The sequence below is a fragment of the Prionailurus bengalensis genome, chromosome B3, assembly GCF_016509475.1.
Source record: "Prionailurus bengalensis isolate Pbe53 chromosome B3, Fcat_Pben_1.1_paternal_pri, whole genome shotgun sequence".
In the NCBI taxonomy this organism is placed as follows: domain Eukaryota; kingdom Metazoa; phylum Chordata; class Mammalia; order Carnivora; family Felidae; genus Prionailurus; species Prionailurus bengalensis.
In genome coordinates this window covers 63,266,424-63,292,931 of record NC_057355.1, presented here as the reverse complement: position 1 = coordinate 63,292,931, position 26,508 = coordinate 63,266,424, and the positions used below count along the sequence as shown (strand labels likewise).

Sequence of the window (26,508 nt, the reverse complement as noted above, 5' to 3'; positions counted from 1 at the left end):
TTAAGGCAATTAAGCAAAGTCTCATTTGGCTATGAGAACCCATTCAAATTTGCCAAAGGAACCATGATGTTAAATTATACGGCCCGTTGGGAAGACTACCCATGAGATAGCACAACTTTTTATAAAACTGTCAGGTTTTAATTCCAATAACCTAGAACACAGGTTAGTAATCATTGCCACAGACTATTAAGAGGGGGTGGGAAAAGTAATAAATAAGATATGGTCAGTGCAGATAAACAGAAGTTTAATGATCCATTGTTCTTCACACAGAGAGCTACAGAGACTTTATGATCCGGGGACATACAACCATGCAACACGGACAAATTAGCCAATGCTAAAATACACTTGGCTTCTTACAACTACCCTGTAAACACTGCAGCCCTTCTTCCACCCAAAATGACCCTAATCTCCCAGGAAAAGTTACTACAGGGGAACCAGAAACCTAGCTCTGCGGCCCAAAGTAAAAACCAAAGGAAAACTAGTAGTTCGGCGGTTACTTGGTGAAAGCAGGAAACCTGGTGCCCTTCACTGTGCTGCTTTGCTCTTCTTACTCTTGCTCTTTTTGTCCCTCTTCTTCAGCCCATCCATGTTAGCTCTCAGTAGGTTGGAGTAAGCCTAAAAGACACACAGCGCCCACTTAGTGGGAAGAGTTGCAAATGGGTGGAGCAGCTGCCTCATTTCTAATTAGCAATAATCACGGCTCGGATAAACCTCATTGGCTACGATACTGCCACTGCGCAAAGCTCATTTCCATAATGAATTCAGGGTAGTATCAGAAAGCCTACCTACTTGATAAAGCACCTAAGACCACGGGACACGTGTATACTACGGAAAAATGGTGTGAGAGGAAAACACACTCTCTCACGTGACAGCAGCTTCTGACAGTTTTTAAGCCAAAAGGGAAAACTGCAGGCAACTTCTTGTTTATACTACAGAGAACAAATCTGAAGTGGAAAGCAACATCTACCTTAAAAAACTAAAACGGAAGACAACATCGGTGTTGAAAGTAAAATTCAGAGCCTGGCGGTTTCACTCAACCTACTGACAAAACGTAAGAAATATCATTCTTAACCCACTGTTCAATTTGTGCTCACCCTTGCCCTGAGAAAGGGCATATGGGGTACACCAGAAACTCACCATCTGGAACTTGTTCACTTCTTTGGAGCTCACCTGGAAAGGGGAAGGGAAAAAAAAAAAAAAAAAAAAAAAGGTCCACCCTTATTACTCATATAAGAATCCTCTGTCTCACCCCCGGCAACAACTCTTGAAAACAACATAACATCTTAAAACAAAACCTCTTGAAAACAACCTAACAGCGTAATCTCGAAAAAAATCTCCTTCCAATTTTAGGGGTCATAATTCACCAACTGCTGTTTTCCTACTCTACTTTGCCAGAGGAAGAAGCGAAGCAGCTCTGTACTTTTTTCCACCTGAGAATTGTACCAAGACGAGAAAGAGGTAGAAGGGGGCTCCTAAGGAAGCTATGCTCCTCCCTCTGAAATTTCTTACCCACGTGGCACCGACTTTCTCCCTGGATTCTAGAGATGTCAGAGAACTTTGTTTTAATCTTTTGTGCAAATTACATTTAAACTACTTCCTCCCCACCTTATGTTAAACCTACTTCCATTAATTCAGGCCTATTTAAACAAAATGCAAGGCAACACAAGAGAAATTCTACTTCTGAAGATTCCTAAGGTTTTTGCGTTTCATGATACCCGAGTTTATTTTTTAAATCCACAAGTTTGCATTACTATAAAAGTCCCTCTCAAGATAACTGACAAAGGGAAATTTATCAACCAATTATGGTCTACATTCTTGTAAGGACCCTATACTGATGTAATTAAAGGGCAGTGTGGTTCTGCCCCAGCAAAGGAAAGAAGTAATTCATTCAGAATCCAGGAAGTCTTGTTGCTACATATTTGCTATGTCAACCACAAACACAAGGGAATAATCAGCTTAAAAGTAAAATCATCTGGTACCAAGAAACTGTTCATTGACGGCCCAACACGGTAAGGGAATTAGGCATCAAATATTTATGCCAATTCCTCCTTACAATGCCACTATGAGTAAGGACCGATCTGCTAATTTTATTTCCACAAAATTTCAGAATAAGTGTTTGCCTTTTTCAATTTAATTTTGCTCTTGACTTTCCTACTACTAAGGTATTAAAAGAAGGCCCCGATCCCAAAACAGCGGGAGAGCTAAACCCTTACAAACCGTAAAAACAAAAACCTCCTTCAGCTATGCCCCATCCTCAGTGAGGTTCAAGTCTTCTAACTCCAAAACTGTAGTATCACGAATCCAACTCACCACGGTGCTGATCTTCTTTTTCCCATCAGTAGCTCTTAACAGACACTTGTTGTCGGAGGGCTCAAAGCCCTCCACAGAACCTTTCCTTGGAATGGGTTTCGTTCGACCGTCATCTGCATGAAAAATACATCCTGATGAACACAGCCACAGACGTTAACAGGCAGACAAAAAGTGAGCATGGAAGGCATAGGGAGACGATACGTAATTCACCTCCACTGCTCTAGTTCTGATAACTACATCATCCGCTACCACCAACAGCTTGGCCAAACCTTGGGAAACTACTTGCTACTCCCACGACGGGAACACAGTAACAGAAAAGCAGCTTAAATCTCACTAACGGCGGGGTTTGGAATCCCTGACCAAAAAAAAAAAAGCTCTATTTGGGGCACACTGTAACCAGAACCAGTTTGGGTGGCTAAGTGCCGGGGGTCGCACGCACCACAATCCCTAATGCTCCCGTCCCCCAGCCCTGAAAGTGCACACTACAGGAAAAGGAAGGTAGGGAACGGAGGGGATGCGCGGCAGACGGATTCCGCCCTCGGCTCCGGAAACTGGGAACACCTGGCACCCCGGCCGGGGCATCACTCGGCTTCCCAGCTTCTTTCTGGCCCTGCCGCGTGGACAGCTGCTTACACTTCTTCAAGGTGATGAACACGCTGCCCGACAACCGGCACTTCTGGAAGAGTCTGGTCAGCTCCGTCAGGAACTGGAACATAAGCCAGGCCCCGTTAAGCAGTCCCAAATCCTCTCCCCGTCAAGTCCTAGTCCCTCCCGCAGCAGGAGACAGAGGCCCCGAGCTAAGCCCCAAACTACATCCATCCCTCGGCCAGACAGCGCTGGCTTTACCTGCTCGCTCTCCAGCAGCACCATCCCAGCGCCGCTAGCTCCCCTGCGTCAGCATAAGACCCAAGCAATTGGAGCCGGAAGTTTCACCCAGGCTAGGCGGGACTTCCGCTATTAGGTTTCAACTCTCTTCCACCAATCCCTTGCCTCTGTCCTCGCCCCTCCCTCCGCCCGCGCCTGCGCTCTGGGACGCCCCCTCCTTCCCAGGAGAGGAACCACCCACAGGGCCCTGGAGCAGTCGGGGTTTTCAGAGACGCGGTGTTCTCGGTCCGGTCGTGGTGTCGATGTGAGGGAGCGTGGAAGAGGGATTTGATGGAAACGTGTAGTTTTGTATATTCAGTGTATGTTGAGCAAATTACATGACAGTTCAGTGCTTCAGTTCCCTCAGCCTGTAATAATGGTATCCAATTCACAGCATGGTTGTGAAGAGTAAATGAGTTTATTGGAATTTACCTGAGATAGTGACTGACACCCAGAAAGTGCCCGATAAGCATTAGCTGTTTTGTTATTGTTGTTTCCATTATCATTGTCATCATTATAATAAATTCCCACGGTGGTCCTCTGAACTCTCCCTCTACTCTGACCCCGCTGGGTGGCCCTAAAGGCTGACCCCAACTCTAGCATGAGGGACTGGAGCCCAGTCTTGGTTTTACCTCTGGATTCAGTCAGAAGACCTGCATATCAGGCCCCAGTTCTGCCAGGAGCCAATTTGAACCCTAGGCCCTCTGTGAAGTCAAGCATTTAATCATGCAAGGGGGTTTTACTGAGGGCCTCCTGCCTGTGCCAAACACTGTTGTAGGGGATGGGGATCCAGAAAGATAAAGTTCCTGGTTTCCTGGAACTTGGGTTCAAAGAATAGGCAGGAAATAACTAAGAATAGCTTCAGATGCTGAGTGCTGTGAAGACAACTCACTAGGGTGATACAAATGAGAGTGAGGTTGGGGTCAGGGAAATCTCTTAGAGTAGAACTTTGACCTGAAAGCTAAAGGGAGCAGCCATTCAAAGATCTGGGGACAGAGTGTTTCAGACACAGGGAATGGCTAGAACAGAAGCCCCAACAGGGGAGCAAATTGCTCTATATGCACAAGGAGGAGTGAACGAATATGGAGAGGTTGGAGAGATTGCAGGTGACCAGCTCACAAAGGGCCTATGGCCGTGTAATTTTGGATTTTGTTGCAAGCACAAAGAGAAGCTTCTTGGTTTTTTTTTTTTTTTTAATGTTAATGTTTATTCATTTTTGAGAGAGAGAGAGAGACACACACACACAGTATGAGTGGGACAGAGGCAGAGAGAGAGGGAGACACAGAACCCAAAGCAGGCTTCAGGCTCCCCAGGCACCGCTTTAAAAACTTTTTTTTTTAAGTTTATATATTTTGAGAGAGAGAGCAGGGGAGGAACAGAGAGAGGGAGAGAGAGAGGATCCCAAGCAGACTCTGTACTGGCAGCATAGAGCCCGACATGGGGCTTGAACTCATGAGCTGTGAGATCATGATCTGAGATGAAATCAAGAGTCAGATGCTTAACTGAGCCACCCAGGAGCCCCAAGAGAAGCTTCTTGTTAAGGAAATTTTAAAAAGGACAGTGACAACTTAATTTACATTTTAAAAGATTCCCACCCCACCCCCTATCTGTGGTGTGGAGAATGCACTGTGGAAGGACAAGGCAGGAAATGGGGAGACCAATTAGAGGGTTGTATTAGCTTCCTATTGCTGCTGTAACAAATCACCACAAACTTAAACACCTAAAACAACACGATTATGCTCTTTTATAGGTCTAGAGGTCAGGAATCTAAAATCAATGAGTCTGCAAGGTTGCGTTGCATCTGGAAGCTTCAGGGTAAAATCTGTTTCATTGTCCTACCAGAAGTCACCTTCATTTCTTGGCTTGTGGCCCCTTCCTTGCTTCATTACAACCTCTTACTTCCAGTACATCTCCTGCTACTTACTCTGATCCTACTGCCTTTCCCTCTTATAGGGACCTTGTGATTACATTGGGCCTTTCTAATAATCTCCCCATCTCAAGATCCTTAATTTAATCACATCCACAAAGTCCTTTAAACATGTAAGGTGACATATTCACAGGTTCCCAGTATTGGGCCATAGACATCTTTGCTGAGTAGAAGGGGCTACCACAGAGGTTACTGCAAAAGTGCAGGTATTAGTACGTTTGCAATCAGATGAGGATATACTTTGAAGGTAGAGTCAACAAGATTCAGGCTCAATTAGATGTGAACATTGCAAGGAAAAAGAAATCAGGAATGAATCAAAGGTTTTTGACTGGAGCAAGTGGATGGATGGTGGTGCCATTATTTACTAAGTAAGGTAGGAAAGACCAGGGAAGTAAAAAGTTTTGTAAGAAGATTAAGAGTTTTGTCTTGGTCGTGTGATAACTGAGATTACATGTTCTTTTAGGGTTCCCAGACCCAATTCCAGTGCCAGCGGGGCAGTGGGGGGTTCCCACACACACAACACCAAGCAATTCTGACACTATGTACCCAACGATAGGATCAGAATCCACAGGTTAAGGACTCAGTCCTGTAAGACTGTACCCTGACCTCCCACTTCAAATGCTAGTTGCTAGCCCAAAGGATTCCAGCGACCTCCACCTTAGATTCGATAAATTTGCTAGAGCAGCTCACAAAACTGAAGGAAACACTTAAATTTCTCAGTTTATTAAAGGATATGATAAATGTTAATAACAAGACGCCCATTTCACCTTTATGACTCTGAGGTGTTTTCAGGAACCGTGGATGAAGACCAAATATATCTGAGAAATATATTCTGGTCATCTGAATGACCAAATATATATTTCTTACAAATCATTACATCATGCATGTCCAAGTGGAACTATCAAAAAAGCAGCTGAATATACATATTTAGAGCCCAGCAGGGAGGTAAAAGTTATACATAAAAATTAGGGAGTCATCTTCATATGTCATGAGACTAGAACAGATGAGAATAGTCTGGTGAATATCCCTCCTATTGGGCTGCCAGCACAGGACCACTCTGTGATGACCACCACTATGAATAGCCTTTAAAAAGCCCTGGGTCTTGGTATCACTAGTTCAGAAGTCAGAGTCCTAGTTGGAATCCCCAGTTTGGTCAACCGTAGGTCTAAGCTTGAGCCTAAGTCCTGGGGACAGGTGAGAGAGTGACCCTTTTATTTTACTTGCTTTTCACCAAGACCCACATAATGAGAGATTACAAATAGATTCAGATCCTAGCGAACCAAAAGCCAGCTTCGGTCTGCTACACAGAATCAATAGCCTAGGGTGAGAAGTGGGCAAAGGGTGCTGGACATTTGAAAGAAAGTTCATCAGAGAGTGAACATATTTGAGATGTGTTGTCAGATTGCCAGGGAATGTAAGGGGCCACTTGATATTTGTGTCATCAGTTTACATGGAACCAGGTACAGTGCTGTGTTGATCTATGGGTTGGCCTAAATGGTGACCAATGTACTCTGAAATTCTATCGTTCATTGAACATTGAGCAATGTTCTTTCGAGCCATGAGGTTGGTCCTGGGGGCACCTAGGTGAAGGAAATGGCCCTGCCCTTAAGGAGCACTGAAGGCCATTATTCATCTGGGGCCTCATCTTCCCATGGGCTCAGTCACACCTCAGTTCTAGTAAAGAGTCAACAGTCCTGCCAGCCATCCAGCATGACATCTCAAGCCTGTCCCATGACAGAACAAACCACTCCAGTAAGAGAAATACCCAAGTCTTCCAGTTTTAGCATCACACTTGGCCCAGTACAATTCAGCTACTAAAAGGGTGTCCTTTGGACTCTATTTTTCTGTGGGAAGTGACTAAGAGCACCTGTTCTGAAGTCCAGTGGATCTGGGTTCAGATCCTACCTCTGCTACCTATTAAATACGTGACCTCAGGCAACCTCTCAAGGTTCCAAATCTCTTCATCAACAAAATGACAATAATACTCATAGATGTTATAAAGATTTTATAAAATACTAAATTTAAGAGCCTTAGGCTTGCTCATATAGGGCAAATATGGATACTTAAATTTAAATTAAATTAAATAAAAGAAAAATTCAGTTCTTTAATCTCACTAACCATATTTCAAGGATTCAGTAGCCACATGGGGCTTAGATAGTGCAGATATAGAGCATTTCTATTATGATAGATTCTATTGGATAGCACTACAGAATATGTCAATAATATTGATGCTAGCAGTAATGAATGCTCAATAATGGCAGTAAACAACAGTGTTACTGTTTTTACAGCCACATTCCATCATTTGGATACCACCATCTTGATTTCCGCCATTATCCTAATATCACCAGTATTGTTGGCTAATGTTTTTCTTTAAGTTGACTCATTGTATGAACAAGGGTATGTAATACCATATTCATAGGTGGGAAACCGGTATCATTAAATAATGAAAGGCAGCACAAAAACGACTCCTATGAAACAAAATAACATCTGTTATTAAAATATAAATAAAAAAACAAAACAAAATAACAATACATAAAAATAAAAATAATAAAAGCAATAATAAAGTGAATTGCTTTGTAAAAATATATATCTGAAAACAAATTCTCAATGAGAAACAAATGGAACTGTTTATGGTCAGTCAGGAATGCAGTCAGCCCAGTGAACAATGAAATTAAGAGACTATGTCAACAAGACATGGTTAAATTTTAATGTTTTCAAGCACCCCAAATCCTACCTTGCCATTAAGTCGGTGGCTTTTGGCCCTTGGAAGCTGGGTCACCGTCTCCGAGTCACGCGGCCAGACACCTTCCTGCTCCTTCTCCCTCACCCCAGGAGAACTGGGAAATAAAAATGGCTCCCAAATCCCCTCCCACATCCTGAAGCCTTCAGCAAAGGTCCAAGCAGCACTAGAACACCAGCATCTACTTGACCAGCCTTAGCTGCTACGGAAAACCTGGGAGAGAAAAATCCCCCATGCTTCTCAGCAGCATAGGGGCCCAAGGGTGAGGAGGAGTGGGTGTCCTGCTTGTGCCGCCTGAGATCATCCCTACCGAATGCTCTGGTCACACGTGTCCTTTCCTCAGACAGACTACAATTTTGTTTAGTAGGTGTTATTTAGGACTGGGTTTGACTTAACGGTCAAGGGCCTTATTCAGGTTAAGGTTGATTAATTTACAGGTGCAGTTACTTAATGCAATTAAGCTTTGCGATGCCTGGAATATAGAGTGATGATGATAAACACACATACCACGTTCTGGTGGCCTGAGTTTGAATCCCAGCTCTACCTCTGCTTGTCCACGTGACTGGAGGCAAATAACATGACCCTTGTGAAAAGATAATTTTATAAGTAGGTTTTTTTTTTTAACTTTTACTGTTTATTTGTGAGAGAGAGACAGAGTGTGAGCAGGAGCTGAGAGGGGACACAGAATCTGAAGCGGCCTCCAGGCTCTTGAGCTGTCAGCACAGAGCCCAACAAGGGGCTCGAACCCATGAACCGCAAGATCATGACCTGAGCTTAAGTCAGATGCTTAACAACTGAGCCACCCAGGCGCCCCGAAGATAACTTAAAAAAAAAAAAGAGGTGAAGTCATGACTCTCATATTAAAGTTCTACGTCTCTTATTATTATTACTGAGAGAACCAGTAGATATTGCAATCCATTCAAAGGAGAATCCAAAGAACAGACATATTTATAGAACAGAAATATTGAAATGAATTTGTAATGGAAGAAAATTTGAATTTTCCACAAGACAGGACGGTTGAACAGAATTCATTTGCATATCCAGAGACAAGAATCTTTGCCATCAGTTCTCTATAACCTACAGAGTCGCAAACTGCCTGAAAGGCAATGGAAGTCTATAATCGAATGGCACAGAATGGTGTGCCTCTAAACAGCACGTAGTTTTCCATTGGAAACACCCCATTAATTTTTTTTTTTTTTTGCTTATTCCAAATTTACTTAAATTCTTCTGTGCCTCAATTTCCTCACCAGTAAAATAGGGATGTGATTCAAGGGCCTGTCTCACTGTGCCATGGGAAGCAGAAAATGAGCTAAGGTTTGCATTAGTACACCCCAGTCACTTCGATGGGAATTGGGGCTGTTCTCCCTTCCTTTTTGTCAAGTGGATTCATTCCACGGGAGTAGATCACAACGCAGCACGCATGGATTTGTGCCCACCTTGCCAGATGTTGTGTTAGTTTGACTGCTTTCCAATTTCACTCTGAGGGAGGGCCACAGGTTCTGAACTGTCTCATGTAGGCACAGTGCGCTGACTTTGAGGTCAGCTCAGGATGAGGGAAGGAAAGAGGGAATCAGGAAAATGCAGCAGAGAATGGAATTGGGTGGGTTTGGGTTCAGGGTGACAGGAGTGTGTCTGGAGACGCCCTGAGTCTGTTGGAGGTGGTTAGCTCTGGTGGAGGCATCCTAGAGATGGCCAGAGGGAGGTGAGGGTATGTCCTGGGAGTCTAGGTAGTGCCCAGTGTGAGCAAATAGCCTCTCTATAGCCATGGCAACCACACTCCCTGGACCGAATCCAACCAGATACTTGGACCTACCATTCCTTTATTCTTTCCTTCAGTCAGTCCATCGACAAGTGTTCACAGTGTATCTTCTTGAGAGACTTTGGGCTCTGGGGACTTCTGCTCTTCCTGTGCTACTCCGGTGAAGTCCTGGATTTAGTGTCCTGGGGAAAGAACATGAGAGCCCTGGACTGGGGGTCAGGGGACCTGGGTCAGCCGCTGGTCCCTTACTTTGCGTGGGACCTTGTTCCAGTTACTTATCTTCTGTTTGCTCTGCATAGTACCTACCCCGAAGGATTGTTTTCGGGTTTCAGTAAGATAATCCTTCCAAGAGACTGACTCAGTAAGCACTGAAAAGATACATTAAAAATTTTTTTTTCACCATTAGGTTAAGGACTTAGACTTGATTGCTATGGTCAATCCCACTTCCAAAATTATGAGAGCTACTTCTTCTCTCCTAAGGGCCCTCCCTCCAGGCGGGCATCTCAGGGGCGAGAGAGCCCCACTGCATGCAGCGGCAATTTGGGGCCAGCAGGGGACGCCCTGACCTCGCCAGACAAGTGCAGCTGCAGGGAGTCCCAGACTTCCCAGTCCTTGTCCCATCACCAGGGATGTAAGGACATCCAAAGTTTTCAAAATCACTTCTACCGAGGCTAGAGGTGTCTGCGTCACGGACACGAACGTTTGTCGATCATTGAGCAAGGACTAAATCAGCACCCTCTCATGCCAGGCACTACTCTAGGTGCTGGGGTCACAGGAAGCCGACCCCGTTCTGCATTAGAGGAGGCATTGCTTTTTTCTCAGATAACAGCTCACTTACACTTATTGAGAATTTACTAAGTGCCAAGTTCACTTTACGCGCCTTAAAGAGATTCTCTCTTGAGCCCTCATAATGATCCTGTGAGGTGAGCGTTGTTTTATGCTCATCTTCCGGCTGAGGCCTTCCGGTGGCCTTCAGGGCCTTCAGGGCCACCCACCTTGATGCTCGGTCTCCGTGCAGGAGAGGCAAATGAGCACAGCCCGAAACTTTCAGATGTCCCAAAGAGGTGCTGGGAAGGGAGCAGGAGATGGTGAGAAGGGAGGGAAGAGTTGGCCAACTCTGGGCAGAGTAGAAAAACCCGGGACTCCACTCTCCACCTGTCACCATCCCCTCCCTCCTCGTTGGTATGTATCCCCATCCCAAGCCCTACCCCACCACCACATGCACTGGCAGAATCCTGCCTTCTGGTCCTTAATCCTCGGATTCGAGGCCCAACTCAGCATTGGCTGAGACAATTGGCTCAGCATGGCTGTCTCTAAAGGAAAGTCACTTCTCTGATCCCTATGGCCTCCATTTCCTCAACAGTAAAATGGGAATATCTTCCTCCACTGCTATGCGGGAGTTAAATGAGATAATGTATATAAAAGTACTTGATAAGTGAGAAAGCCTGGTAGGAAGGCTGTGTTTCATCATTATTTCCCCCTCCTACTCAGGCAGTGCCCCGAGTACAAATTTCAGTCCTCCAAACACCCTCCCCTCCACCCCCACCAAAACCCTAGTCTCTCACTGACCTCAGCTAACCACACAGAGGCAACCCATCTGGCAGCTAAATCATGCTAACAGGTTCATGACAAATGATTACATACGTCACACTCCATCTTTGGAAGAAACTTGGGCAACATTAAACAAAGGCTCTAATGGTGGGATTTCAGGTGCTGGGACTGTGGGGACATGCAGAGGAAATCCCAGCGCCCCTGGGCCACGTGTCTGGAAGGTCCGCTGTGTACAGAATCGGGTGGTGGCACTCATGAAACAGTGACCTTTAACAGGTTCCCCCCTTCTCATCAATAATTTCCTTCCTTGCTGAACCTCAGGAAGGAGAGGGCCACCACTCCCCATACTGTACAGGGGAAACCAGGACCAAGAAAAGCATGCATGGCTGTTGCTCAATCAGTCCCAGCCAGGCTTCCTCCTCCCCCATGGGTCTAGTGAGTGGGAGGAGGAGCCCCTTTATTCACAATGATTACGGGTCCCAACATTTTTAATTTCCTGCCTGGAAGTCAAGGACAGATAATTACATAGCAAGAGTTTCTGCACAAATTACCCAGGTGTCTTAACTCCCAAAAGTAACAGATGCTGTTCATCTCTTGGCCTCTGTCATCATTCATCCTCGATTGTCCGGGGGAGCCCATTCCACCGCTCCGAGAGACCAGCAGACGCAGATTTATATAGGGAAACCTAGACAGACACAATGAACAGACTCCCTGTCAGATCCGAGCCAAGTCCTGGTAATAACATCAATGAATCACTGACTTTAGTGAGTCACCATATCAAACTGCAAGAGGTTCCAAGATCTTTCTAGTCCAACCCATTACCATCGAGTTATTCACAAGTAAGAAAACTGACTGAGGCCCAGAGAGGGAAAGTGGCTTGCCCATGGTCACAAAGTTTGGTAATGGTAGAGAAGAGGCTGGAAGTCCTGAGTCCCAGGCCCATGCACTTTGCACTGCCCTTTACACCCCTGTGAATGCCCCCACAGGGCTGGAACAGAGGGTAGGATGGAAGGCATGGGCCTCATAATTAGCCAAAGGGCCGTTCAGGTTGTCTCCTGGCAGGTGGGCTCAGTGTCAGCCTCAGCCCTCCCTTGGGGAGGGAAGAGCCTGGGGCCCATCCTCACACCCCCGGCGCCAGGCCTCGGATTAGAGGCTATAGGAGGCGGCTTCCTGCTTGGCCCTCATCCAAGGCCATTTCACAATGGGGGGAAGAACGCTGGGCTGAGAGTCCCGGGTGACTGCTCACTCCACCCCTACCTCAGCCCCTCTTAGACCCCCTGGGGAGAATAAGCCAGGCCCCTCATGAGATTTGGGCTGAGGAAGGGAGACGGAGACTGGAGAGTCCCCACTGGTAGTGTTCTAGGGGCAGTGCCCTGGAGTCGGGCGTGGGGGCCACCTGTGGCAGCTGCCCACCCTTCTTTCTTCTCCCATGCACCAGCAAGCAGTCGCGCTGGGGAAATTCTTTGTAGGGCAGGAGGTGCTCCATTCAGACCAGCTCATAACACTCTTTTTAGTAGTCAGAGGGGAACCTGTAAACAAGCTGGGAGAGGGACAAGGCCTTGATCAGCTTCCTGTAATGAGGCATCATGATTACCAGGCGAAAATTCCAGGGAGGGGAACCCAAGTCATCCTCCTTCGCTTCCCAACATGCCTTAGTCTGGGGTGACTGCGATTCAGGCAGGAATCAAGACAGAGACATTGGGACCTTCCATGGGGATTTATTGTGCCCTTACAGCAGGATCAGCTCTGAGCTCAGCTCCATAGGAGATCTTGTTTAAAGAAGGAGGTAGTGGTTAGGGACCCAAATTCTCCTGTCTTTAAGTCTTAAAGAGGAGACAAGACAAACCCAGGTAAAATGTCAAACCACAAAACAAGGTAGTGTGAGGTTGGGGCCCCCATTCTCGTGCTGGACAGTCCAGTATGGCCAGTGGGGAGGCAGGGGTAGTCCCTGCAGACAAGGCCGAGGGGGCCCACAGGTTGGGGGAGAGTGGCTCTGCAGAGATGGTGGGAGAGGTCTCCAAGACAGGGAAGGGGAGACAAGGCAGGAATGCACATGTACATTCAAGGGGCAGGACCACATTTGCACAGTAACAAGACTGGAAACGTGCCTGGCCATGAGCTACTTCCTTCCTATGTGCTCTCATTCCTTGAACACAGTCCTTCTCTGTGTCCATGGGACGCGGCTGGCCTACCAAGGCAGGTGACCACGTGGAGAGCTTGGCCAGGGTGTGGGGGGGCCCAGGAGTTCAGCCCCTCCGTAGAGAAGCCCTCTGACAACAGGAAGCAGCTGCGGTAGGCTCCAGGGCTGTGCCGGTGTCTGTCACTCTCTTTCCACCCTGGTTCAGCCCTGCAGAACAAACTGTTCTTTGAGAAGCTCTGGGGACAGAGGGCCCACACCTGCTCCCCAGGTCGGTTTGGACAAGCCCCCATCAGCCCAGGCTGGGAGCCCAGCAGAGCTGTGACACGGCTCAGCAGCCCCCCTCACTCCCGCCTCCTCCCCTGGAGCCCTGCTGCAGTTCACTGAGGCAACAAAACCCAAAACAAGACCTTTGTGGGGAAACAGGACTGACTCTTAATAAGGACCTCATCCTGGGACTTCCAGAGATGTCTCTAAAATTAGGACCTAAAAAAAAATAATAATAATAATAATAATTAGGAGCTAAACTCCAGGTCCCCAAGTCTAAATTGAGTGCAGAAAGAATGGCAGCTGAAAGTCAAAACTTGAAGTTCTAATCTTAATCCTCCCACTTAGCAGCTGTGTGACCATAGACACGACAGGGCCCTTGGCTGGACTTCAGTCTCCTCCCTGTAACGTGGGAAGTTGAAATTCGTGAGCTCTGAGGTCCTTCCAGTTTTAAAATATGAGAATCTGGTACTCCGAGATAGCTGTGGGCTTGCTATAGTGACTGTCTGGGGCTGGCAGGTGCTGGGAGAGATGCTAGGATGGGAATCCAGTTGAGGTCTACATAAAATGGAATCGGATTCAATTTAGGACCTGAGATGGATGGTTTCAGTTCCCCAGATCCCCATGACAAAGAGATGTGGGTCTGCTGGACTGAGAATACCTCAAGAAGAGCTAATTTTATACAGGATTCCCCCATGCTTGGTGAAGAGCTAGAATCCTTCCAGAGAGTTTGAGGTCATCCTCAGTCAGAGCCCCTCATGCCCAATTTGGAAGGAAGGAACTGGGAGAAGGGGCAGCTTGAGAGCAGAGGATGGGGTGTGGAGATAACGGAAAGGAAAGATCCCAGCCCTCCCAATGCTCTTCCCCACATAATTTGCTCCTTACAAGTCCTTCAACAGGGGACCAATCCTTTCATGCCACAGTTACAGCTAAACCTTGCCAGGGAGCACTTAAATTCTCATGATGGTGCAATTGACAAGAGTCTACCTTTCTCGGCCCCAGGGTATGCCGGGAGAGGTTTTACCAGGCTGTGAGGAGTGGGAGAGGAAGAAAGGGGAGGTCCAGATATCACAGAAGTCATGCTTTTTTCTGAAGCCAGATCTAGGCCCGTTGGCTCAGACCAATTCCCTGTGGGCAGTGATGTGGGAGATGCCTTGGGCTTCCTAAATATGTCTGGTTTGCTTTCTGACCCTCCACAATGTACTTTCCGGGCCCCGGCAGCCCCTGAGAAGAAGAGCCCACTTGAGCTCCCATAGATCTGCTACCTGCTCAGCTTCCAGAGCGGGGTGGGGGAGAGGCTGGTAACACTCCTCTCTGGCCTCCCCATCAGATCACCCGTGTGGCTTAGGTGAAACAGACTCTGCCTGAAGCTGTTTAAAAAGGAACCACAACCCTAGGCTCTTGAAGGCAGCTTCAGCACAGGGTGGAGTGTGTGGAGTGGAAGGGAGGGGGCGAGGGTGTGGGAGGAGGGGACACGTCACTCTCTACTGGCCTTTAGTCTGCAGGGCTGCACGCTGCCAAGACCGATGCTGGCAAAAAGCAAAGGGAGAGAGGAGGAAGGCCAAACCGAGACTATGTGTCGTGCTTCTCCACCGTAGCCCAGGGCAATGTAGACATGGGCTCTGCATGCTCCCACCTGTGCGTGCCCCGGACGCGTGTGCGCCCACGTGGGCACATAGACATACGTGCACAATGAGAGGGGGGGTGTTTGTTAACGTGGGCGTGCACTGGCCATCACAAAAAAGAAGATGTCGAAACTCTGCATTTACCATCAAGGCCAATGGTGCCGGGAGCTCTAGAGCAGAGCCTCCCACCACCAGGCGCCTGCCCATCCCCCCATCCCCCCAAATCTGCTTCTCATAGAAACAGAGGAGGAAGAGAGGTGGAGAGGCCTGCAGCAGAGGCTTCGTCTTCTAGGACTACTGGCCAGGCCAGCAGCCTTCCTCACGGCAGTACAGCCCCCTCCTACTCACCAAGGAGCATTGACTGAGCCACTCCTTTGCCTGAGGCACTCACCAAGTACCACCTCAAAATATTTGCTGTCTAGCAGGAAGGGAAGACTTTGGGCAAACACGGATGGGCCTCAGGGCAGCTTCTCCAGTGCCAAGCTGTGAAGGAGGCGGACTCGGAAGGAAGAAAGGGTTTGGGAAGGCAAAGAGTCCTGGACTAGTACAGTGGGAAGTGAAAGCGACATTTCAGGCGAGAGGAGGGATTGGGAGTGCACGTGATTTATAGGGAAGGTTAGAAAGAGGCCCCTTTCGTTGTTCTGACACATCTTTGACACCAACTGAATCGCTTCGATTCAGTGTCAGCCGTGACACTGACCGCCCAGAGTTAGCGTCATAGTCCACAGGTTAAAGGGCAGAGTTGGGGCGCCTGGGTGATTCAGTCAGCGGAGCGTCCGACTTCCGACTTGAGCTCAGGTCATGATCTCGCAGTTTGTGAGTTCAAGCCTCGCATCGGGCTCTGTGCTGACAGCTCAGAGCCTGGAGCTGCTTCAGATTCTGGGTCTCCCTCCCTCTCTCTGCCCCTCCCCCACTTGCACTCTGTCTCTCTCTGTCTCAAAAGTGAATAAACGTTAAAAAAATAAAAACAATTTTAAAAAAAGGGCAGAGTCCCTAAAGACTGCTCTTAACTCAGATGCCAGAGGTAAATGGGGATCCCAGGCTACCCACACTTTTGTAGGACTCACCTAAAGTTCAGGGTTCCCACTACCCCATTTCATGTTCGCTAATTTGCTAGAATGATTCACAGAACTCACTAACAGTGCTATACTTATACTTAGAGTTTTATTATAAAATACAACTTGAGCGTGCCAGCCAAGGGAAAGAGATCTAGGGAAGCTGGGGGTGGGGGGTGGGGGGAGCAGGGCTCCATGCCCTCTCCTCATGGAATCGGGTGTGTCACCTACCAGCACATCAATGTGCTCACCAACCAGGAAGCTCTTTGAGTTTCAGTGTCCAGAGAGTTGAGTTTTGTTTTGTTTTGTTTTTTTGAGGTTTATTAATTTATTTTGAGAGAGAGAGAGCAAGCAAGCAAGGTAGGGGCAGAGAGAGAAGAGAGAGGATCCCAAGCAGGCTCTGCACTACTACTCAGGGATCCATCCCACCAATCATGAGATTGTGACCTGAGTCGAAATCAATCAAGCATTGGATGCTTAACTGACTGAGCCACCCAGCTGCCCCTCAGTGTCCAGAGCTTTTATACAGGGCTTCATTCCATAGGCATGATGAATTAAATCATTAACCACACGAGAGTGCATTCCATCTCTAGCCCCTTCCTCTCCCCTGAGGTCGGGAGTGGGACGAGGGTGAAATCCCCAACCCTCTAGTCACACCGTTCTGGTCTTCCCACTGTCATTTCCGGCAGGGCCAGCCCCTCCCTGAAAACTATCGAAGAGCCCACCCTAAGTCATCTTATTAGCACAAACAGGGATGGTGGAAAGGGCTCCTTAAGAGAAAAAAAGACACTCCTATTACTCAGGATGTAATAAGGGTTTTTGAAGCTCTGTGCCAGGAAAGGGGGTCAAAGACCAAATATACGTATTTTATTATACCACGGTTATAATAGACTATTCCTGTGGGGCAAATAAGGTGGAGCTGAGGATGGAAAGGTAGGAAGGGGCAATTTTATAAGGTCAGAAACGGAATGGTAAGAGAGGGAGGAAGCACCGACTTCCAGCCTAAGAAAGTGGAGGCAGAGCAAAGGAGGAGAGACAACTCCCCGAATTTAGTATCTTGACAATCTTTCATCTTATGTAAATAATATGTTTAGTTTACCCCAAGGTGTTTCATCCAGAAGGAAGAGGCATCTCTCAGTCTCTGCACTGGCACCAAGGCCCGAAGGACGTAGGTCTGCCTTCTCTCAACCCTACCTATCGTCATTCCCCCAGTTCAAATACCACCTTAGCCGAAGTCAGTTGGTTAAGCATCCGACTTGGGCTCAGGTCCCGATCTCCCAGTTCGGCTCAGTAATCAGTATGAAAATTCTCGAGATATTTTATATCTTTTGTACCAAAACTTTGCAATTTGACATGCGTTTTGTACTCACAACCCATCGGCACTGAGACTAGCCACGTGGTGAGTGTGCACGGCCATAGGGGCCTCGTGGCTACCAGTTCATGAGTTAGAGCCCCGTATCGGGCTGTGTGCTGACAGCTCAGATCCTGGAGCCTGTTTCAGATTCTGTGTCTCCCTCTCATTTTCTCTGCTTCTCCCTGTCTCTCTCTCAAAAATAAATAAACATTGAGAAAAAAAAAAAATACCACCTCCTTGTTGAAGCCTTCCCTGATTCCCCAGTGGGAAGTTACCCTGCTCTGAATTCCAAATGCCATCTGAGTCAGTCAGTCCCCTACTGCCCTATGTCATGACATAATTATAATCTCCCCAATTGGATTCTAAGCACCTTGCCTTACGCCTTTCTGCTTCAACCAGCGCCGTGTGTTCTGTATAACATTTGTGAGCTCTCTATAGACATTCGCTATCGTCACTGACCCCTCTTCCCTGAAGAACTCGGTGCCTTCCCTTGAAGAGCCCGGTCTCTCTGAAGAGAGTGTGAATGTCTATCTCTCCGAATGGAGTATGACAGAGTATGAATGTCTGTTCCACCAGACTGTGAGCTCTTCCGGGGCAAGGACACATCTCTACATTTTAGGCCTTAGCACACCTTACAAGTAGTGGGTGCTCAGACATGTGTGTAGAATGAATTCACTTCCTCCTAGAAAATGTCACCTTTCTCAGATTTAGGAAAGATTAAGACAGTAGGGGGATGAGTTATACCAGGAAGAAAGGGGTGGGGGGTGCTTAAAACAGAGGTAAGGCTGGCCTTTCCCACGGGATCCTGCACCTCCCGGGCCTCTTGCCAGAAGACTGCTCTTGCTGGGTACTCTGTCAGCAGCCAGGGAGACTGGCAGGATGAGAAGACCTCGGGCAAGCGGGCAGGCAGATGGACACCATGGAGCACCACAGTAACCTCTGGGGGGCAGGCGTAGCTGTAAGGAACCCTTCTGGGAACCATGTGAAAGCTTTCCCCTTGAATGGCTTCCAGCCCCTTTGACAACCCTAGAGCAGTGTCCAAACCATGGTTTACTCAACACTAATGGTTACCACTGGGAGGCCCCGGGCTGAGAGAGAGCAGGCCAGCTCAGCCACCGGCCCCTCCTCTGAGGCCGAGCCTAATGCTCCCTGCGACAGGCCCAGAGGCTGGAGGGTGTTGTGTGCCACGCTCTGAGGATGAGGGTCCGCTTCCTCTCCCCCTGGCAGGGTCCCGTGACATAGGAAGCCTGACATGAAAAGGGACATGATACCCAAGGTTTCTCAGTGGCCTCCAAGGTGGGCCAGAGTCAGTGATGGCACATTGGCCTCTCTCTGCAGGCTTCAGGGACTCTCTGGCCGGGGGGGGGATTGGTTGTTCTCGCACCCCTGGATCACAAGTTCTTTGAGCTTTTTGTGATCATGTACCCACCTCACGCTCCCGAGCATGGTACCTGGCATCTTGGGGAAGCCACAGTCTGGGAATGGGAGGAATGGAGAAGGCCTGCTCCCAAGAAATAGTTAATCCTCTCCCCTTCCCCCAGGCCCCTTGCACCTGCAGGCTGCGGTGTGTGGTTTCCCACAGCTGCAGCTGGCTCTGCAGCAGCCCCCTCCCTTGGAGGGAACCTGAGAGGCCCCTGGCCTAAGGCGCCTGGGAGGGGCTTCTCACCCAGGGTCAGGCTGCTGGGGGTGGCCTGGGAGGGTCTTGTAGCCCTCTGACCTGGACCCAACATAGGGAGTGCTCCGGTTGAGTGACCAAAGCTGGGAGGGGTCTGCTGGGCTTCCTGCTAAAGCCAAAGGCACGGACTCCAGTTGGGGAGGTGGCCAAGACCCTCTCCACCGGGACTTTCAGCCTCTCCCTTGCTTCAATGCCACTGACTTCTGGAAGAAGCTGATGATCTCTTTAGTGTGGGCTTGGCATTCTCCCTGGGGGCGGGGAAGAACAGAGCTCCTCTAAAGGCAGGACAGGGTGAGTTGAGTGTGAGAGGTGAGAGGGAAGGACAGGAAGGAAGAGGAGGAAGTGAGATTTGGCAGAGCCAGGCCTCTGCTGGTCAAGACAGCCTTGAACCCACCATACTAGGATTCTGACGGTCTCTGTTCTCTATGTAGCCTAAAGAAGGGCAGGTTGCCACAGAGGCTGGGAAGATACCCAGCTGACCTCTAGGCCAGACAAATGTGTTCAAGGGACGCCTCTGAACTCTATTCGCAAGGCAACAAAGCAATAAGTGTGGGAGCTTTCCTGCTAGGACATTTCCCTCAGGACAAGTTAAGAAGGTCCTGAGGCTCAGCCCAGAGCTAACAGCCTGCCCAACTGCCCAATGCCCCGCCCTTGGCCTCTGGGCATGTACCCAGATCTCAGGGGGACATCTGGCTGATGCCATAAGGAGCGCTCCACCCCGGGTAACAGCTGAGGGTTGTTCACTTGGGTCCAGAGCCAAGGCTGGGGAGATGGAAGAATGGGAAGGTAGGAATCTGATAGGCACAGGCCAGGACCGGGCCCAGGGCTCTGGCTTATCTCACGTCCAGCTCCAGGCAAATTGCTTCAATTCAACACTTTTTCTGTGAGGCCCTGTGGCCTCTGGTTCAGGGCTTCAGTGGCCTCCAGTCTGCAGAAAAAGCCCAGCTTCCCCTAGGAGACAACTCCTCCACCCAGGATGGAAAGAGGGAGGGCTGTTTGGCAAAGGAGGCTTGAAAGGAAACAGAGCTACCCATCTGCAGAAACCCCTGAGTCAGACGTGGGGAGGAGGGAGAGAGAGGGCCCAGCAGAAGCCCGAATTTGGTCCTCAGTCCCCTGCCTCAGGAAGACGCCTGCTGCAAGGTGGCAGCCAGGCCTGTGGGAGGTGAGGGTACGTGCCGGGCAGGCTTTGCTCTTGGCTCTCTTGTAACCTGACACTCCTAAGGGTATAACCGATGCCAACCACCCATGCGAGTGCCAGGAGTCCATCGTGTACTCCAGACTTGTGCTTGGCCGGTTTGCTGCAGCGCCACGTGGCCAAGAGCGGGGAGTTCTGGCCGGGTGTCAGATGCCCACTATGTTTTACCCTCAGGCATACAGAGGCAAGGCCCTGTGAGAGAACTCTGAGCCGAGAAGAGGGAGCCAGCCAGTGTAGAAGGCCCATGAGGAGGTGATCCTGCCTACGCTAGGTCGTCTATTTAGTGATTGATGCTTTCATTGCTGTTATTACACTGTTCAGCGTTTACTCATGTTGGCATCCAGACCCCAGGCATCAGGAACGTTCCAGGAATTCTATCGTTGGGAGAGCTACGGCACACATCCGGAGTGCCACCTGCTGACTTCTGACTTAACAGCATTGCTTTTCACTTTGCTCCAATTCATCCATTTGGACCCTTCTCCAAGACCAAAACGCTCCGTTACTGAGTTAGGGATCTTTCTCTTCATGCATTTATTTTGTATTTCTCTCAACAAATCTTTAGTGAGTGCCTACTGTGCCAGCCGTTGTGCTGCTGTTGGGAACACACTGATGAATAAACGAGACCCCTCCTTGGTGAGCTCACGTCACAGCCAACATGGACTGGCCCAACTATGGGAACCCAACATGGCCCAACTATGGGCACCCAAACATGACTACTGAGCACTTTCAATTTCTTGAAAAAAAGATCGTAAAGTCCTTAGAAAATGAGAACTTCCCCCCGCAAATAGGACTGTGATTTTTTCAATATATTTTTATGTGTTTTATTTTAAAATATGTAATACAGGGGCGCCTGGGTGGCTCAGTAGGTTAAGCATCTGACTTTGGCTCAGGTGGTGATCTCGAGGTTCATGGGTTCCAGCCCCGCATCGGGCTCACTGCTGTCAGTGTGGAGCCCACTTTGGACCCTCCATTCCTCTCTCTTTCTCTGCCCCTCACCTGTTCATGCTATTTCTCTCTCTCTCTCAGAAATAAATAAATATTTTTAAAATTTAAAATATGTGATATAGTCCTATGGTTCCAACATAAAAATGATATAAAAAAATCTCAGTGAGAAGTCTTCCTTCTAATTTTCCCCTAACAGTTCCCATTTCTCATATAAAAATTTGCAGATCCTTCCAGTATTTCTTTATGTAAATATATTTTCTTAGTCTGACTCTTTATTATTCAATAGGTAGCTTACTACTAAGTAATCATGGTTTTTCTTGATAATATGTTCTGGGGATTGCATTATATCCATGCATAGAGGGTTCTCCATCTTTTTCTTATAGCTGCGAAGTGTTCTTTATTCTATTTTTAACGTTTATTTATTTATTGTGAGGGAGAAAGAGCGAATGTGTGGGCAAGGAAGGAGCAGAGAGAGAAGGAGAGAGAGAATCCCAAGCAGGTTCCGCACCGTCAGCACGGAGCCTGACGTGGGGTGGGGCTTGATCTCAACAGGACTTGAGATCAGGACTTGAGCTGAAATCAAAAGTTGGACACTTGACTGACTGAGCCACCCAGGTGCCCCAAATGTTTCTTGTTCTAAACCACTCCTCTATTAACGCACTAGGTGACCAGTCTCTAATCTTTTGCGGTCAATCGGTGCCAGATGTGTCCCTTCCAATATGCACAGGTACCAGGGTCCAAGGGTTCACGCATTTGTAATTTAGAGAAATATTGCAACTGTCTTCCATAGAGGTTGTGCCATGTTCATTCCCATCGGCAATGTGGGAAAAGGCCTATTTTCCCACCAGGCTGAGATTTTTTAAAGTCAAGGAAGGAGTCAATATCAACACCAAAGCAGTGAGGCAAGCAGAAGGCCAGGTCCAGAGCAGCAGCCCGGAGCACTAAGCTTGGCCGACGATGGTGCACAGATAGCCGAGGACTGGGTGTCCTAGGCCATGGTGTCTTATTTGTGTTCGAGTAGTAACTCCCACAGCCAATAAAAAGGGTACCCTTCCCTAGGGGAATGAGGGACTCCAGGAAAAGATTCTATGAGGAGAGTGAGTTTAGTTGGTGCGTGTGCATGACGAGGGGGGTATACATGAGTAAGGACCGTAAGATCCAGCGGAAAGAGAATAAATGTGAACTATAGCATGCTAGGTTTTCATGAGACCTAGGGAACAACTTGTAACTTTGAAGGTATCTCATGCAGTTTTAGTGAGTGTAAGGAACTGTGGGAACCTCTCGGTGGGATTCCCAGAAGCATTATCCAATCATTTGTGCAGAAAAAGCCAAATACCAACTGCGTGCCCGGCGCTGTTCTAGGTGCTGAGTATACAAGCGTGAACAGGACAAAATCCCTGCACTATGGAGGTCTAGAGGAAGAGAAAGCCGGTAAACAAGTAAGGAAAACAAATAAGTAAACATTTCAGACAGTAAGGAGAAAGGGTAGAAATGGAAGAGCCGGCAGGGGGCGGGGAGGCTATTGGAAAAAAGGGAAGTGACATTTGGGCAGACAACTGGATCCTGAGCACTGGATCGTGACAACTGGATCCATGGATCGTGACAACTGGATCCATGATCGTGAGTTCATGGATCTGAGAAAGATATTTCGGGGCAAAGGCAAGGCAAGGGTCAAGGTTCCCCAGGGTGAAGGAGTGGGGCCTATTCACAGCGCAATCAGCAAGGATGGAGGAGGTGGACCAGGAGAGGCAGGCAGCAAACTGGGGAGCCTCAGGTGGGTACCAGACCACAGCAACGAGTTTGGGTCTTAACCTAAGAATAACCAGAAAAAGAAACTGGTCACAAAGGCACATGTTGCATGATTCTATTTATGTGAAATGTCCAAAATAGGCAAATCTGTAGAGATAGAAAGTAGATTAGGGGTGCCTGGGTGGCTCAGTTAAGCATCCGACTTCGGCTCAGGTCATGATCTCACAGCTCTTGAGTTCAACTCCTGTGTCAGGCTCTGTGCCGACAGCTCAGAGCCTGGAGCCTGCTTCAGACTCTGTGTCTCCCTCTCTCTCTGTCCCTCCCCTGCTTGCACTCTGTCTCTCTCTCCAAAATAAATAAACACTAAAACATTTTTTTTAAAGAAGAAAGAAAGAAAGAAAGAAAGAAAGAAAGAAAGAAAGAAACTGGATTAGTCTCTAAAGTAGATTAGCCCAAGGCCAGGAGGGTCAAGAGGAAACGAACAGTGAATACTAATGGATACAGGGTTTTTTGGAGAGGGGGAGGAGTGATGATGATGAAAATGTCCTAAAATTGATTATCGTAATGGTCACAAAATCCTGTAAATATACTAAAAAAAAACCCACTGAATTGTATACTTCAAATGGGTGAATTATATGGTATGTGAATTATATTTCAATAAAGCTGTTATTTAAAAGCGATAATGGGAGGACTGCTTTAATCAGGGGAGTAGCATTATCATTCAGTCTGCTGTGGGAGAATAAACTGTAAGGGAGCAAGAACAGAGGCGGGAGATGGTTGGGAGGCCAGCCGAAGGGGATGGTGACTTGGCCTGGGCTGGTGACTTTGTGAGCAAAGTTAATGAGGAGGTCAGACTGGGGTATATTTTAAAGCTATGGTTTGATAATAAATTGGATGTGAGAGGTGAGGGAGAGAGACGAAACCAGGCCAGTTAAACTTCAGTTGAAGGGGCGCCTGAGTTGGTTAAGCATCTGATTTTGGCTCAGGTCCTGATCTCATGGTTCGTGAGTCTGAGCCCCGTATCGGGCTCTGCCCTGACAGTGCAGAGCCTGCTTGGCATTCTCTCTCTCTCTCTCTCTCTCTCTCTCTCTGCCCCTCCCCCATTTGTGCTCTCTCTTTCAAAAATAAATAAAAATAATGAACAAGCAAACAAACTTCAGTGGAGAAGACTGGAAGAAAATTTGGATTGGGGAATGGACAGAGAATCAGAGCTCTCTTTTGGACAAGATAGGCCTCCGAGATGTCTACTAGGCAGGGGCAACGTGAGGGTCAGAGTCACCACCACAGAGATGGCCAAATGCTAAGGGCCAGGAACCCTATGAGGAGGGCTCTGTCATTGTTCCCACATGTCTTGGGTATAACTTCAGATCCCCTACTGCCTCACTTCTGTTTCCAGTCACTGCTGCCGTTACCAGTTTTGCACAGGCCTTGACCAGTGTCGTGCAAATGCAGCTTTACAGTGTCCCTGACATGCCTCTTACCTCCTGACTCCATGGTGCGGGGGACGTCCATGGAACCCACTTGACATTGACACATAAGCCACCCAGAAGTTAATGTCCATGGAGTAACTTGACAGGAGCCTATGGGTAAGTGCCCCTCCTTCTTCCCACAGGTTCTGAGACATTTCACAAAACTTCTCAGAAGGTCCTGCGGGTTTGAGCAACAGTCACCCAATAGAGAGGGCCACCTTGTCCCCACACCTTTGATCAGCAGCCTTCCATCCATGTTTCACTCTTCCTCTTCCTCACTTCCATTCCCTGGGCCTGTCCCCCCAAATTAACTACTCACACTTAAGCCTTTGTGTCAGGCTCCACTTTTGGGAGGGCCTGTGTAAGCCTCCATCGTACTGAGGCACCGGGGATAATTTAACAACTTTGTCACACAGCACATCAGGGCAGGGCAGGGATTCGCAGCCAGGCAAGAGCTCCAAAACTGGAGCTGCTGTTTCATTCTCTACTCTGTTCCCCATTACCTCTTAAAGATTCCAACATCTTGATGGCATTTAAAGACACAGACCTTGGGGCACCTGGGTGGCTTAGTTGGTTAAGTGTCTGCCTTCAACTCAGGTGATGATCTCACGGTTCGTGAGTTCAAGCCCACATTGGGCCCACTGCTGTCAGCGACCCCGCTTCAGATCCCCTGTCCCCTTCTCTCTCTGCTCCTCCCCCACTCACACTCTCTCTCTCTCAAGAAAACAAACAAGAAAAAACCTTAAAGACGTGGACCTAGATGGCATCTAACAAGGGAGAGACGCTAAGTAGGGAAGAAGTCCTCGCACCGTGCTAATTGAGATAACGAGAAGAGGAAGAACCAGTGAAGGGGCTTGAGAAAGAGGTGTTATCGAGGTAGGAGGAGGCCAGACCAGTGTGGAAAGCTGGACACCAAGGTTCATAGGAGGAGCGATTTCTCTAGGGTGCAGAGGTTGCTGAAGGACTGAATTAGATGATCTGATCCTTGGATGTGCTGACAAGGAGGCCACTGGTGAGTTGGCCAAGTGCACTTTCAATGGAGTGACAGAGACAAAAGCTTAGCTGGGGTGGGCTAAGTGGGCATGGGGGTGAGGATGTGCAGAGGAAGGAAATGGGGCAGTAGCTAAAGAGGGTCAGAGGAGAGTTTGTTTTTTTAGGTGTGAGATGACAGCACGCTGATACCCTGAGGGGAAAGATCTGATAGAGAGGGGCAGCTGGGGAGCCCAGGTGGGAGAAGGGTGATTTGGGGCGAAGTCCTGGAGGAATGAAGGGATTAGAATCTGGTGCACAGTGGAGGGGCTGGCGCGGAAATGGAGAGGAGGCCACCCATTGTAAGAAAGGAAGGCAGGTGCAGCGATGGTGACAAGACAGGTACTTTTCATACCATCGCATCTATTTCCTCAGTGAAATAAGAAGTGAGGTGGTTAGTAACAGCGGGGAACAAAGAGGAGGTGTTGAGGGTTGGAGAAGAGAGAAGATGTGAAACACTCATCTGGAAAGTGGGGCAGTGAATTTTGTAGAGAAACACAATAGGATCACTGGGCAAGCTGAGTGCCCACTTGAGGTTTGTGGTCAGAAATGTAAAGTGCGGCTAGTCAGCTCGGCTGAGAATTTTCCCCAGTGATGTTCAGCTACTCGGTGCAGGTGCAGAGTAGGTAGGGCTTTGGGGTTAAGCAAGGTCGAGGTGTGTCAGCGGACTCCAACTGAAGGGAAAGGGTCAAAGAGGGAAGGGCTTGTGCAAAGGGGTGATTATTGTCACGGGCCACGGAATCAGCTGGAGAGGAAGTTCACGAGGAGATAAAGGGACTGAGGGACAGCGAAAGAGGGCGAGTTCAGTGGAATGGAGGTCCCAAAAGGGACAAAGAGTAGAGTAGAGACAATTGAGG

General features: G+C 48.3%; 1 protein-coding gene and 1 pseudogene across 1 annotated transcript; both read right to left on the bottom strand.

Moving 5' to 3' along the window:
- Positions 1-227: 227 nt before the first annotated feature.
- On the bottom strand, positions 228-3,283 carry SRP14 (signal recognition particle 14). Its single transcript, XM_043555681.1, has 5 exons — positions 3,157-3,283; positions 2,944-3,016; positions 2,311-2,423; positions 1,138-1,170; positions 228-615 (listed from the first exon to the last, which is right to left on the bottom strand). The coding sequence occupies exons 1-5, from the start codon at positions 3,178-3,180 to the stop codon at positions 526-528; spliced, it is 333 nt and encodes a 110-aa protein (XP_043411616.1). The 5' UTR covers positions 3,181-3,283; the 3' UTR covers positions 228-525.
- LOC122469662 lies at positions 550-745 on the bottom strand (annotated as a pseudogene).
- Positions 3,284-26,508: the final 23,225 nt, after the last annotated feature.

Coding starts and splice junctions, on each gene's coding strand:
- SRP14 (XM_043555681.1), bottom strand. CDS start 3,180: ATGGTGCTGCTGGAGAGCGAGCAG. Junction 2,424..2,943: donor GTTCATCACCTTGAAGAAGT/GTAAGCAGCTGT, acceptor TTTTTCATGCAG/ATGACGGTCGAACGAAACCC. Junction 1,171..2,310: donor AAAAGAAGATCAGCACCGTG/GTGAGTTGGATT, acceptor TCCCCTTTCCAG/GTGAGCTCCAAAGAAGTGAA.